Consider the following 14,639-nt stretch of genomic DNA (forward strand, 5'->3'; position numbering starts at 1 on the left):
GTTTTGTCTTATTTCACATGTACTAAGATATTTGCTGTATAAACTAAACCAAAATTATTTGGTAAGATTTTGTGTTTTTGCAGTGCAGACCTCGAGAAACTTAAATCAAACTCCATCGTTTGATCGCTGACGATGAGCTAACCCGTTAGCACCTTACCTGGGAGTAGGGCTCGTCGTCGGAGCTGGGGAAGTCGTACTGGTTCAGGTCCTTGGCGTTGAACACGACCGGACCCGCGTGGTGGGCCGTTCCCGACGACAACGGCAACATCTTCGGCTTCTTCTCGTATCTCCTCTTCGGCCGCTGGGGTTCTGCCTTCTCGGGCTGCCAGAGCAAAGCGTTAGTACGACAACGTTCTGGCACCGCTAAGGCTAACGCCACGTTCCTGACAGCAGCTTCACCTTGGACTTGTAGTCCTTGGAGTCCAGATGGTCCTGGTGTCGGTACTGATTGGTGAGCGGAACCAGGGGGATGATCTGCGGCCTCACCAGCGCCCGCTCAGCCAGAACCTCCGCCATTATTTCTCCACCAAAGTCCGACATGGAGTTTCTGGAGACGGAATTGAAAGCATCAGTACAGAGTTTCCACTCTGGAATATTTCAGAGTTTGAACACTTTTCAGTAAAATTCAAGAACTTTTCCAGGACCACGCTTTGGAGATAAAAACAATACAAATGAACTAAAACTAAGAAAAGAGTTTCAGTACACCTTTATATATATTATAATATATATACACCTTTATATATTTTATTTAGTACAGTAAATTCTTTTTGTAGTTTTACTATTTTATATCTGACAGCAGGAACAAAATTCTATGTTTTGAAGTGTTTCTCACTCACCCTGCACACCTGACTGATCCAAGAACAAAACACTAATTTAACAAAAAAAATTTCAAAAATGTTGTTTAATGTTTAAAATGTTAGGTAATCAAAAGAGTTTCCAAAATGCCAGCTTAAAACCTTAAACTTAATTCAAGTCAAGTTTAAATTCAAAATACTTAATTGATCCAAAAGGGAAACAAAATGTTGTGGTAACTCATTAATTCAAATCCGTCTAAGCTGTTATGACATTTAAATAAAAAGCTATGGGAATAATAAACTTGCATAGCACTGAAACAATTCAAAGAAACTATATTCCGGTAACTGACCTTCATTGTCAAATTAAATTATAACATATCGTCACTTTCCTAAAATAATTGCCCAAGTCATCTTTTCCCAAAAGATGAATTAAGCAAAAAAAAAAAAACACAAAAAAATTTACACAATACACAAAGAAAGTTACAAACAAAATCTCTAAAAGTGTCCTTGCCAAGTTTTCTGGCTTTTAACAAATATAAATAACTTTAGTGATTCTAACTAAACTAAAACAAGAAAAAACAAAAAATTGTCAGTCTTTTTATTAGGTATATGAAAATATCTGGTTTTAAAGGTAAATAATGTTTTCAACAAACGGTTTGTATTTTATTATTTGAGTGTCAAGCACTTTATGCAGAAATCAAGCACCGTCCAAACACCTGACTGGAATTTATAGGAACTCAGCTTGTTGCTTCGGTTCTGTTTGGGAAGCAGAACTTTGGGTCTGCAGCGGGACTCACCGCTTCTCGACGATCTCCAGCGTGAGGTGCAGCAGCTCCCTCTTGCTCTTCTCTCTCCTCTTGATCATCTCCAGAATAGTGACGGCCCGGCTCAGGTCCCTGCGGAGCTTCAGCATCTTCTCGTACGACGCCTCGTCGTTCTTACGGTTCTGAGCGAGGAAAGGGAGACGCTGCTTTAGACAAACGACCCAGCTGTCAGGAGTTTGAACGCTTGTGAAAAGGATTAAAAGCTCACGTTTGATTCATGGCCCTCAATTAGGATTTAAGGCTCTGATAAATAAATGAACAAAACCACGAAGGTCTGATGACAAAAACATGGAAGCTGAGGCCTCAGACTGTTAACTTTCTGTATATAAATACTCAAAATGACTATTTCAGCTTGGATTTGTGGACAAATGTCAGTCACTTACAGAATAAAGAAAAAATTCAATAAAATACTTGCATAAATATATATTTAAAAAAAAAAAAAAAAAGAGCAACCAGTAATTTAAGGAGTTTTTATATTTTCTAGAGCTGATTGGCCAAAAGTTACTTTTAAAACAATTGTCAGTTAATTTTTACCAACTCAATAACTGACTATTTTAGCAACATTTCAGATAAAAAAACAAATTGAATAGTTTTTTTTTAAACCAGTTATCGGCCAGAATTGGAGCGCCTCTATTATAAACCCAACATGACTATTTTATCAAAAAAAAATTTAATTGAACAGAAATTTGTATTTCACTGCATGTTTAGTCTCATTTAAATTCAACTTCTAATTTCTAATAAAATCTGTCTCAGTTTTCCACAAACCAAACAGAATTTTAATTTCGTTTTATAATTAAATTCATTCATCAAAGCCTTGTTCAAAACTGAAAACTTTTTAAACCATGAATGGAAATTTATTTCTCGATTTCTCTGTCGCAGAGGGAACAAAAGCTGACATTTAAATCTCACATTTTCTATGTTTAAGGATAAAACTAAAGCTGTACGGTTTTCCATCTTATGTCTGCTTCATTTGTTCACGTAAACAAACCGTAACACTTAAATCACATCCAGATGTCTCATAACTGAATTAAAACAACTAATCAGACAGAAAAGGAAATCACCTCTGATGCTGATGTTGCTTTTGAATAACAGCCTAATTGGTTCATTAGAAAACTATTGTGATAAAAACTCAAACTGGATTAAAATGCTTCAAAAAAACAATAATATGAGCCACAGAGTCGGTCGTCTACATTAATCAGTAATTTAATGTGACCTAAACTATTAGATTTAAAGTCACTGCAGGTCCGATCCACTAACCAGCATTTCAGACGCTGAAACAGGAGTGTCCAAAGTCTGGTTCAGGGGCCATTTGCAGCCCTTGGAATACTTATTCATGGCCCCCCATTCTAAAATCCAAAAACTGTGAAAATTTGGTTCTCAGTTCATTCATTTAATACAGAAGGACACAATTTAGAATATTTTTAAGGGGAGTTTTTTACTGAAATTTTAAAAATAGAAAACATTAGGTAAAACAAAGTTTTGACTTTTACCAGACACATTTTTCCCAATTTTTTTAGATTTTATTTGAAGGGAATGTGAAGTTGGATCACAAACATGCAGCAACATTTACTAAGGTAAAATGGAATGAATCTCTTCATTAAGATTGGCAACTTTTTCAAATAAAAAGTGACTCCCCAATTTATTCTACAGAGATGAGAACAGACAAAATATTTTACTTAAAAAATAAAACACATATTTGGAAAATCTATGTTTGTTTTTAGTAAAGACAATTTTATGTTTACAGATCTCTTTTCTACAAAAATCTAAATATGTTGTTTTGTCAAAAATACTTTCGTTTATTACTGAACAACTAAAAGTTAATTAAACTTTTTTTAAAAAGGGAAATATTTTTGTATTTTTGATTATAAAATAAAAACTGTGGCTCACGAATACGTTATATTTGGCACATTTGGCTACAGGTTTGAACACCGTCTAAATCTCGAACCGTCAGGAAACATGTTAGTCAAAAGTTTCATGACTGACAGCAAGTTTCCCAGCAGAGTATAATCCACCTGTGTCTATTTTTAGCTTTTCACACGAAGGTAAGAGTTCATTGTGCCAACGTCAGAGCTGAAGTATGCAGAACATTTACGTCCCTGCAGCCTGGATCCACCCAATCTGTTCACGCTTCACAAAAAGAATGAGGAGGAAACAGAAAAGAAAAAATAAATCCAAGCAGGTGGAACTAAGTGCCTGTTTGTTCACAATAAAACACCTTCATGACTCAACAGCTTATGCAGTAAAAAATCCCCCTAAAAGATGGAAAAACTTGCTGAAAACGAGTGCAGGGTTTTGGGAAACGAACCTTCCTGGTCTGCATCTTCTCGGTGCGCCGTCGGAACGCCACGTACGGGTCGCCGGTGCTGGAGCCGTCCCGCTTCTCCTGCTTGACGGTGGGGATCAGGGAGTTGGCCTTGCTGTTTTTCCTCTTGCGGCTCCAGTAGTCGAACACCTCCTTGATGAGCTCGTCGTCTTCCTTCAGCAGCAGCTTGGCTTCGGGGAGACTCACCGCCTGGGAGGAGAAAACACACAAAAAACCCCCGACTCAGATCGCTGAATCTTTAGCGGCTTCCAGCTGCGGCGGTAAAATCTGACCTGCTGTCCGCTGCCTTTCTCCAGCCGGTCGATCATTTCTTCAAACTGAAGGCAGCTGATCTCCATCTTCTTCTTTAGCTTGTTGACGAAGGCCTCGTCGTCCGTGTCCAGGTCGTAGTCTGGCTGCTCCGTGTCCAAGCTGAAAGCTGAAAAAAAAAAAAATAAATATATATATATATATATCAAACACGATTTTATGGACATTAAAAAACGGTTGTGAAAATTCCAACAATATTTCAGTCATTAAGCCGAACAAAAACAAACAGTAGCTCACAATAAAATGCAGTCAGTCTACTGGGCCAGACTAAGAAAAAAACGTAAGAGAATAAAGTCATAATATTGAGAGAGAAAAAAGTTGTACGAGAAATTAAATCATGTAAGAATAAAATCAGTGTCACAAGTAGTAAAAAAATAAAATATAATCGGAGAAAAAACTGACAATACAAGAATAAAGTCATAACAGAATAAAGTCGTAAGACAAAAAGTCGTAATATGAGAATAAAATCACAACATTTCCAGAAACAAAACATTAACATTAGTTGATTGAAGTTGTAATTTTACATAAACTGATACAAACAATTAAGAGATGCACAGATATGAAAATTTGGGCGAATATCAATATCCGCTATTAATACGCCAGTTATGGCCAATTTACTGATATTATGTACATTTCACTACCGTTTTGACACCTTAAAAAAAACAAAAAAACACTCAACCAAAAACAAACAGCAACAAGATAAAAAATAAATACTGGTTCTTTGTTCTTAATGGCCCAGTTTTATTCCTCAGTCCGATATAGATATCGGTCGATGCCGACGTTAGTGCAGATATACCGTGCATCCCTACAAAAAAAATTTAATTAAATGTGGAAACGTTTGTGACGATTAAACTTTGCCATCGGTTTTACAAATGGAAAATACTTCAACATTAAATCATCATCAGACTTTGACACAATAGTGCAAACAACTGTATCCCTTTCAAAGAAAGAATCCCAGACTTAATCTTGATAACCATTGAAACTTTGCTTTTATTAACACAACTTTAATTTAGTCATTTTAATATTTTAGAACATTTTTCTGCATTAATTTCTCAGATAATTCCTCATCCAGGCCAATTATAACAGGCCGACTCAAACCGTTTCAAACAACCACCTTCAAATATCCAAAACATTATAAAGAAACCAGGAAGCATTGTGCTATGAGGTCAAAGGTCAAACTAAGTACAGGCAGCAGCTCCATTCATCAGAAACCGAGCAGCACAAGGAGACCAAAACAACTGGGACATGCCGGACATCATAGTCTGGATGATCATCAGGCTTAATTACACGAACTTTGACCTTTTGGATAAATGAAGGATTAATTCCTGCAGCTAATGAAAAGCAGAACTGTGTTTATCTATTAAAATGTTTTTAGGCAGTTTGCCAAATGTAATTCATTTTTTTTCTTACTGAACCCCCAGCAGATTATTCACCTCAGATCTGAAGCTTCAGAAACAGATTTAATCAATATTATTGATTAAAAAACTGGAGAGAATATCTCCTCTGACTCTTCTAGAATGAATTTTGTGCCGTTAGAAAGTCAGGTGAGAGATAATAAACTGATTCAGATCAATAAACATCATAAAAACTTGATCAAATCTCTGACAGAAACATATTGTCTCAGAATAAGAACAGATAAACAAAGTGGCTTCAAAACGAACATTTAATCTCATTCAAATCAGACACTTTCAATTAAAAGCAGCAGCTGTTACTGAAAAAAACTCCAGATTAATCATTTTTGATCTTCAGAATGATGAGGATTTCCTTCAGGTTTGGGAGAAACCCAGAAGAGCAGCAGCTGTGAGATGGACCAAATATTTTATTTCCACCTCCAGCGGAGTTTGAAGAACAGTAAATTGCTTTTTGAGAAACAATCGAGAAAACCACCAGTGACACAGAAACGCAGAGCAATCTGGCAAACGCATTTCCTCTGAGGTTACAGGGCGAGGAAATCTCCCCGACAATCTGCAGCTAACCAGTACTTTAGTTAACCATTAACTGGATTCAAAAAGCTGGCACATCCTCAAGATTTCTCACATTAGAAATGCATTAAAAGATCCAAATAAATTCCTTTTTTAGTGAAGACAGACATTTAATTCACTCAAATGCAGCAACACAGAATCCATTCAGTGTTCAGTTGATCATTTGTAGAAAATGATGCATCTAAAGCTAAAATAATACAACATGCAAAAAGCTCAACTTAAATAAATGTTGCTGCAGCATAAATAGTCCCAGACGTTATTGTGATAATATTGTTGTTTTGAGACAATTTGAAAGTAATATAATGGTAATAATAATGTAAGAAAGATCGATAAACTTTAAATTCTACATTTAACACTGGAACTGGAAGACATTTAAATAGCCAAAATAAATAAAAACAATTAGAATGAATTATGAAGTCTCTGTAAACAAAATTGTCCTTCAAAAAAAAGATTTAGAATATAAATTATGCAAATGGAAATTTTTGAGCTGTTTTAATTTAACCTGGGTTTAGTTGATTTATTGCGACAGGCCTCTGTAGGTCGGATCAGTTGATTATTTTGTGGATTAACTGATGAATAATTGGAGAGCAAAACGTGCCGACTAGATTATTTTTATTACAGAATTTTAACCAAGTGAAGATAAAACTGCCACTAGAGTTTTAAGTTAACATATTAACAGAAAAAAGTTGTTTTTTGTCTCCAACTGTGTGAGGCTGCAGACGGATACGTATCCGATTTAGTTCCACATATGGAAGTGACTGATCGGGTTTTTTGGTGGTGAAAAGATCAGAATCGGCCCGTTCAAAAAATAAATATTGGTGAACGCAGCCTATTTCTGGCCTGGGAACAAACAACACAATGAACTATAATGCAGGTAAATTTTTTTTTTTTAAATAGACATGTTTTAAAACGTAAACAGAATTATACTTTTAAATCCATTATTTTCAATTAGATTCAAAACAACTGCCTCTATTAAATTCCAATTGTATTTTTTAGTAGTTTTGAATTTCTGCTAACTCTGTTCTTTCAGCTAATGAACTTTTGAGTCTGTATACTACAGTTACCGATTAATCAATTACTAAATTAGTTAATGAATGAAAGTAATCACAATTAATTGGATTAATTGTTTCGGCCGTGAGAACGTGACAACTCCGTAAAAATCTCCAAGTAAATGTCTGAAGGCCTTTACTTGTAAAACACATGATTACTTTATTGACTTTAATTTGTGGGGCTATGAAACAGGAGACTCACGCTGTATGTGAATGAGCTGCTTTGGCATTTTGTAGTCGCCGGGATAGAGGGAGTCGTAGTAGGTGATGTTGCTCTCCGCCTCGGGGACCGGGATGACCATGTTGTCCCGCTTCTCGCCGTAAACCTGCTGCGCCGAGATGGCCCGCTGGAGATGGTGTTCCTGTGGAGAGAGAGACAATAAAGAGGCTGCTGCAAAAAAATAAAAATCAGCTAAACGCAGTCGGTTCAGAACGATCTTAGATACTAAAGTATCTGATCGCAACTGTACAATGTATGTTTAAAGAAAGGAATCGATTTCCAACCTACATTCACAAAATGTTTTGTGACAGAGAGAGTTTATAATTTAAGACAAGAAAATATTTTTTAAAAATTTATTAAAGTAACCAAAAAACGAAGGTTTTTGTATATGGGAGTAGATTTATAGCTTGGAATCTTAAACGAAGTGAAAATATAAACCATCTTAAAAACGGTTCAAATGGAGCTTATTGGAAAATATGTTGAATATATGCAAAAATGTTATTGTTGATTTTAAAAATGTATAAATAATTGTCCATTTAAGGATCAGAATGTGAGGTTTATGTGTCAGTGTAAGAATAATTTAAAAGTTCATCTGGTGTTTGGAGATTTAAACGCTGCAGTAAGTTGATGAGTATGAGAGGGGCAGGAAATCATAACATCTTGCATCTTCAATGTCCCTATTGACATGAAGTCAATAGGGACAATTATTTTCTGTTTTTACTTTTTGTCTATTTGAAATAAGTTTTAAGGAGAAACCAAAACGGTGCTGGACGGAAACATTTCCTGCTCCTTACCAGTAAAAAAAACAAAAAAACGTCCTCACCCCGTCAGTGGAAGAATCAGTGGATTCTTCGGTTTCTCCCTGAAAAGTCCCATCATGTGGGATCCTGTGATCTGCTCTCCTACCCATTTAATTCTCCAAAACAAATCGTCTTTTTCAGCTTCTCCATACCAATAACCAAAAGCGTCTGACAAACATATCAACCGAGATTCGCAGAGTTAAAGCAACATTTTCTCCTTTATGTTGCAGGTCAAATATTAAAAAACTAACAGCTCCCACTATTTGATATGAAAACAAACAGCAGCGTGTGTTTACTGTGGTTAATGAAAAGACAGAAGTTTGTTTACTGTGGTTAATGAAAAGACAGAAGTTTGTTAAATTAGTGGCCCTCAAAAATGTAATCAAATTAATTGTTGTTTCTGTCAATCGACAAGATAACCAACATTTTCAATTCAGAAACCCTTTCTGTGGGGCGTGCTGTGGTGGCGCAGGGGGTTAGCACGCCCCACGTTTGGAGGCCTTAGTCCTCGACGCGGAAGTCGCGGGTTCGACTCCCGATCCCGACGACCTTTACCGCATGTCTTCCCCCCTCTCCTTACCCTCCTTCCTGTCTGCCTACTGTGGAAAAAATACGAGCCACTAGCGCTGCAAAAAAACTCTTTGAAGAAAAAAAAAAAAGAAACCCTTTCTGTTGCTAAATTACTGAATAAATATACATATGAACTGAATAATTTTTTTAATCAGTTTTTTGTTTTTAGATTATTCAACCATCAGATTGATGCAAAGTTTTTCACGAATCCCTGATCAGTCATGGATCTTTAAAAAATAAGGATTGTGGATGCTAACATTAGCGTATCCAGAGGTGGGCAACTCCAGGCCTCGAGGGGAACTTCCTCTCCTGCAACTTTTAGATGTATTTCTACTTTCACACACCTGAGTCAAATAATGAGGTCATTAGCAGGACTCTGGAGAACTTGACTGCACTTAGGAGGTGATTCAGCTGTTGGATTCAAGTGTGTTTGATCAGGGAGACATCTAAGAGTTGCAGGACCCCGGCCCTCGAGGACCAGGATTGCCCCCTGGCGTATGAGCTGCTGCAGCATGTTTAGCATTGCGATGCTAGTTTAGGTATGAATAGCTTCACTAAGTTAGCTCCTTTGAGCACAGCAATAGTCTTTCCCAAAGTCCCATCAAATAAATTTTTAAGCAGAAATTAACCCTCAGTGGGTCAAAAGAACCGGCTTTGCTATCCATCAATCTCATTGGTGGTGCATCAGATTTACGGGTGTACCAGAAACACAATAGAAAGGTTCCGTCTGGGACATTTTGCATGTAAAAAAAAAGGGGAAAAAAAGTTAAAATCTATGTAATTCATTAAAAAACAAACATGTTAAAGTCCGGACTCTAGTTTAAAAGTATACCTCTGTTTTATCCACTGAAATCTAATTTCCTATTGGACTCAAAACAACCTGCAGAACAGTTTACTCTCCTGTGCATTGAACAAGAAGGTTAAACTAGAAATAAACCACAAGCCAGAATCAGCCAGGAAAACCTGGTCAGTGCATCTGTTGTTCAGCAAGGACACATCTAACTTAGTTCAAAATGCTTTGACATAAATTCTGATTATTTTACTTATAATATGGAAAAAATGTCTTGCTATAAGTGAAATAATCTGCCAATGGAACTAGTAATTTTCAAAACAAGCTCCTATATCTTGCTGAAAAGTTAATTGTAAATTAGTTTAGTCTTATTTTAAGTGAGCTATGATATTTGCACCAGAAACTAGAACAAAATTACTTGGTAAGAGTTTGTGTTTTTGTAGTGTGCCATTCTAAAACTGTGATAAAGGACCGCTCTAAAATATTGTGATGGCTGAAAAGGGCCCCAGGGCCACATTTTGGACACCCTGACCTAGAGAGAACAAATGTGGAGGGAAAGTCCGGAGTGTTTTCCCTCCATAACTGCCTATCATTTGGCTCATCTAGCTGCCACCTGCTGCTGGGCGCTCAGAGGGAAACGGCCGGCTGGTTTAAACGCTTCCAGTCGGGTTTAACCGCTGAGCCTTTAACTCCGGCTGGCTGTTTGCCAGCAGACTGAGCCGCGTAAGGAGAGTCCACTGGGAGGAGGTGTGTCTGTTTGCCCTGAGGCAGACCCAGACAAAGGCATTCGAGGCACAGGAAGTTGGGAGAGAATGAGTCGGCGTTTAACAGAGGGTATCAGTTCATGAAACACTGCCATGCTAACATCAGAGTTAAGTAGAAATTCACCTTGGCCTGTCATGATAAATTGTTCCAGAAGTTATTGCGATTAACAATAATGTTGAGACCATTTTCAAGTAATATAATGGCATAATAATGCAAGAAAACATTCTCAAATACCAATTAACTTTATATGAGGATTTAACACTGGAACTGGAAAACATTTTAAACATCCAAAATAAATGAACAAAACGGCAATAAAATTGCCCTTCCAAAAACGGGCTGGTTAAGACCAAAACACCAGACTGAAGACTTTTGCCATCCAGTTTTTGGTAGAAAGAAATGGATAAAAGAAAAAAGCAAACTGTGCAAATGGAAATTGAGCTTGTTTTAATTTATCACTGAATTATTCCTCATTGTAAAAGGTCTAAGTTCAAGGCAGCTTGAGCAATATGTCAGGTTTACCACTTTCTGCATCAAGGAACAACGCAGCACATAACTCACAGGTCTCAAACTCCAGTCCTCGAGGGTCAGTGTCCTGCAGTTTTTAGATGTGCCACAGGTACAAAACACTGGAATGAAATGGGTTAATCACCTCCTCCTTGTGTAGATCAGTTCTCCAGAGCCTTGCTAATGACCTAATTATTCTATTCAGGTGTGGTGCAGCAGAGGCACATCTAAACGTTGCAGGACAGCGGCCCTCGAGGACTGGAGTTTAACACCCCTGACATAACTGAACATCAACTGTACTTTTTTGTTTGCTCTCAAGATAAAAGCAGAACCAGTTGGTGGAGCGTTTTGCTGGTTCTGAGTTTTTATTTGGCTTTAATTTTACTAAACCTGTTCTCTCACACACAGCCTTTCTGTAAGGAAGCAGAATCTCAGCTTCTGAGTTTGAAGCTTCAGCACCAACTTCTTAACACAACTTCAACCCTGCTAATAGAAAAAGTGGGATGTTGGGAAATATGATGTAAAACATCCGTCATACAGAAACTAAAACACCACCCATTACTCTGTTTAAAGCAACGCTGCTTTAACCCCTTAATGTCCAAATTTATACTAAATTTTACACCCCCCAAAAAATAAATTACATGTACTAGTGCTCATCATCCAAGAATTTTGTTCTCAACCCATGCTGTGACAGGGGTGAGGAATAGGAATAATATATATATATATATATATATATATATATATATATATATATATATATATATAGACACACACACACACACTTTTGTTGCCAGTGTCTCAAATACAGCTAAATACTGAAAAATCCCTTTATTGTGCTGTAACAGAAGCTTTTATCATGATAAAAACAAATATTGTTTTAGAATATGTATTTATGCAAATACTGATGAATAAATTATTTACTTATTTTGTATATTTTTATAATCCTTTGATTCAAAGTTGCGTAGCCAAAATACACAGAAGTTACTATTCTACAAATGACATTAGATGAGACTTGCTTGTATTGGCGAAGCAAAGCAGCAATTTTCTGCTGCAGTCATTTCAGAGGTTTGGAACAGGCAACCCTTGTTTTGACATGGGAAGGTTAAAAATGCATCAGTATTAAATTAGCCACTATGCCGTCTGACTGGAAAACCTTTATTTCCTTGGGAGAAATAATTTACTGAACTTTAGCGCCCGGTTGAACTGCAAGATAGAGTAAAAATTAAACTTCTTAAATGCTTAAATGTAGCAGAATAAAAACTTTAGAGCAATTTTTAACCAAATGTGAGAAAAGTGCTTTACAAAAGGTCAAAATACATTAAAAAATCTAGAATCGTCAGTATAAACAGTATAACAGTATAAATGTGCAATAATTCATAGAAGCTAAACCAGAAGAGAAGCAAGATTTTGGTTTTTGCACAGACTAATCTCAGGGGTTTTCATTTTGTTTGGCATTTGAGAAAGTGTACTTGTATTTTCTATGAATAGTCTTTAGTCTTCCAAAAAGCTTAAGCTTTATAGATTAAAATAAATTGAGAAAATCAAAAGGTTTTAAAGTGACTGGAGTTTGAGCAATAATCAAAGCTTAGAAGTAGCAACAAAAAGGATTCCTGTTCTACATATTAAATGGACCAATTCTCAATAAAAACCCTAATAAACACAGTCTGAAACGCTGCACATGTGTAACATCTGCAGTCACAGCTGGATTGTCCCATCTAAGCTCTCTGGTTTAGTTAAGTGAGTAAAGCCCCATTACGTTGGAGTAAACCCTTTAAGGATTATCGGTTCTGATCTGAGCTCAGTTAATGAGCATGCTCAACCAGCACGCACAGACACAACAAAAAAACTGACCATTCTGACTCCATCTCTGATTTACCAGCATTTAAAACCCACACTAGAAAAAAGACAGTGTTTTATTTTATTAGGATACACAGGTCAGAATTATTTTACACAATTTATAATGAAAAACTGTTGGTCAAGTAGTTTCACATCAGGAAGTAGCAAAGCCTGACAAACCGGTATTAATGTTGGCCATTTTTTAAAGCATCAGTAACGGTCCGATAAGTACGACCCAGCCGATAAATAATGTTTATTTGCGATTGCGTTTCGAGACAGATGGGCGACCATATATTTGGTAAAGCAACAGTGCAGTAATGCGACGCAAAATTGGGTGGTGGTCATCATCACTGTTAAAATATCGGCCTAAATTTTCATATCATACTGTAACGTTACCATATAGAAACGCATAATACATCAAATTATGCTCTTTTAACAGCCAGCAACATAAAACCATGTTAAAGGATTTGATATACACTAAATAGTAGGATTGAGACCAACAAAACGGAAGAATGTTTGTACTGGACTCAAATAGGTGAATCCATGTGCTGCTTGGTTTAATGGGCCAAAAATAATGGCCGTTCTCTGTTCTAGGTACGTAACTTTATGAACAATTTGCTCACAGCCTCCCCTCTGTTCTCTGCTATGCTACAGCTAGTCCTGCACACCAGAGCCTGCCATGAATGCTAAGGCTAACTAGCATAGCCACTGATTATGGCGGATTAGCAGTTTTCCTGCAACACCAAGCTGCTTAGCAGCACGTACACTAGCATGATTGATAGCGCTTTGACCCTCTCCTTTGCTCTGTCTATTTCTAAACAGAGCGGCTCATTTCTGCAGATGGCAGTAGGAACACTGGGAGGAGGCAGCGGAGACAGATTTTTTCACAGATCTGTCTCATGACAGTTTTAATAAATGCATAAATATTTTAGCTAAGGTCAAATAGTGATGCTTTAAACGTTGTGCTGCTGTGAGACGGCTATGTTCTTCTGCAAATGCGTTACCTTTAGGGTTAAATGTTCAGAAGTCTGACTGTGGTTGTATTCAGTAGTATGAACAACCAAAACCGGATCTCAGCAATAATAATGGTAATAATTTAAAAGGGACTTGACCTTTTGACCTGCGGTGTGAACATAGCCAAGGTGCATCAATGTACATGCTGCCCGGTGATGCAGAATAGTAGGAATTCGGTTTTAATGCAGCTGATTAGCAGGAAGAAACCTGAGCTTTCAGTATTTAATCACAGATCAGAGTCAAACGAGACAAAATTAGTTGGTTCCAATCTCTGGGCAATAGGAACAGCTGGCTAAGGTATTTAGCCAGCTGTATGGATTTCCGTCATTTTTGATTCCCACACCAGATTTAGATCTTTAGTGAAGGAAACGCTAAATAAAACTTAGCAAGACTAATGTGGACATCACAGGGCAAGGGAGGAGAGGAGAGACAAAAAGACTGAGAAAAATATGTTTTCTGCTGTAACATCCATGCTCATGCTATTGCATAACTTTAATATTCCCATCCTAATTCCCTCCAGTCAACACCCAACCCATCAGCTTCTTCCTCTCCTAATTTCATAAACCCAAACCCACCTGCAGCCAAACCTCATCAGAAAACGTGTTTGTTTACTTTCCGTCTGTGGGCCGATGATAAATACACTGAGGTGTATCAGCTCGCCAACAGTCCTGCTGTCTCACACGCAGTAGTTCAAATATAGCTCCTAAAATGAGCGCCATCAATCACCACCAGAAATGCTGAGCAAGCCAACGCCGCCATCCCCCTTTGAGTCTCTTCCACAGCGAGAGTAAACCGCTCCTCAGAGTGTTGGGGGGGGGGGGGAATAATGCTTGAGCACAGAAACTGTTCAAGGCACTGA

The 14,639-nt window shown here is 37.3% G+C and overlaps 1 protein-coding gene across 2 annotated transcripts in view; it reads right to left on the bottom strand.

Moving 5' to 3' along the window:
• Window positions 1-14,639, bottom strand: part of LOC102236478 (enhancer of polycomb homolog 1-like) — a 43,762-nt gene that overhangs the window by 17,961 nt on the left and 11,162 nt on the right. For both annotated transcript variants that reach the window (XM_023335155.1, XM_023335154.1), the window contains 6 exons: window positions 7,484-7,643; window positions 4,214-4,359; window positions 3,924-4,130; window positions 1,592-1,740; window positions 400-547; window positions 158-322 (listed from right to left, as the gene is read on the bottom strand). In XM_023335155.1, coding sequence (XP_023190923.1) covers window positions 158-322; window positions 400-547; window positions 1,592-1,740; window positions 3,924-4,130; window positions 4,214-4,359; window positions 7,484-7,583 — 915 coding nt within the window. In that variant the 5' untranslated portion in view covers window positions 7,584-7,643. The remainder of the gene's footprint in view (window positions 1-157; window positions 323-399; window positions 548-1,591; window positions 1,741-3,923; window positions 4,131-4,213; window positions 4,360-7,483; window positions 7,644-14,639) is intronic.

Source organism: Xiphophorus maculatus, chromosome 6 (assembly GCF_002775205.1).
Source record: "Xiphophorus maculatus strain JP 163 A chromosome 6, X_maculatus-5.0-male, whole genome shotgun sequence".
In the NCBI taxonomy this organism is placed as follows: Eukaryota; Metazoa; Chordata; class Actinopteri; order Cyprinodontiformes; family Poeciliidae; genus Xiphophorus; species Xiphophorus maculatus.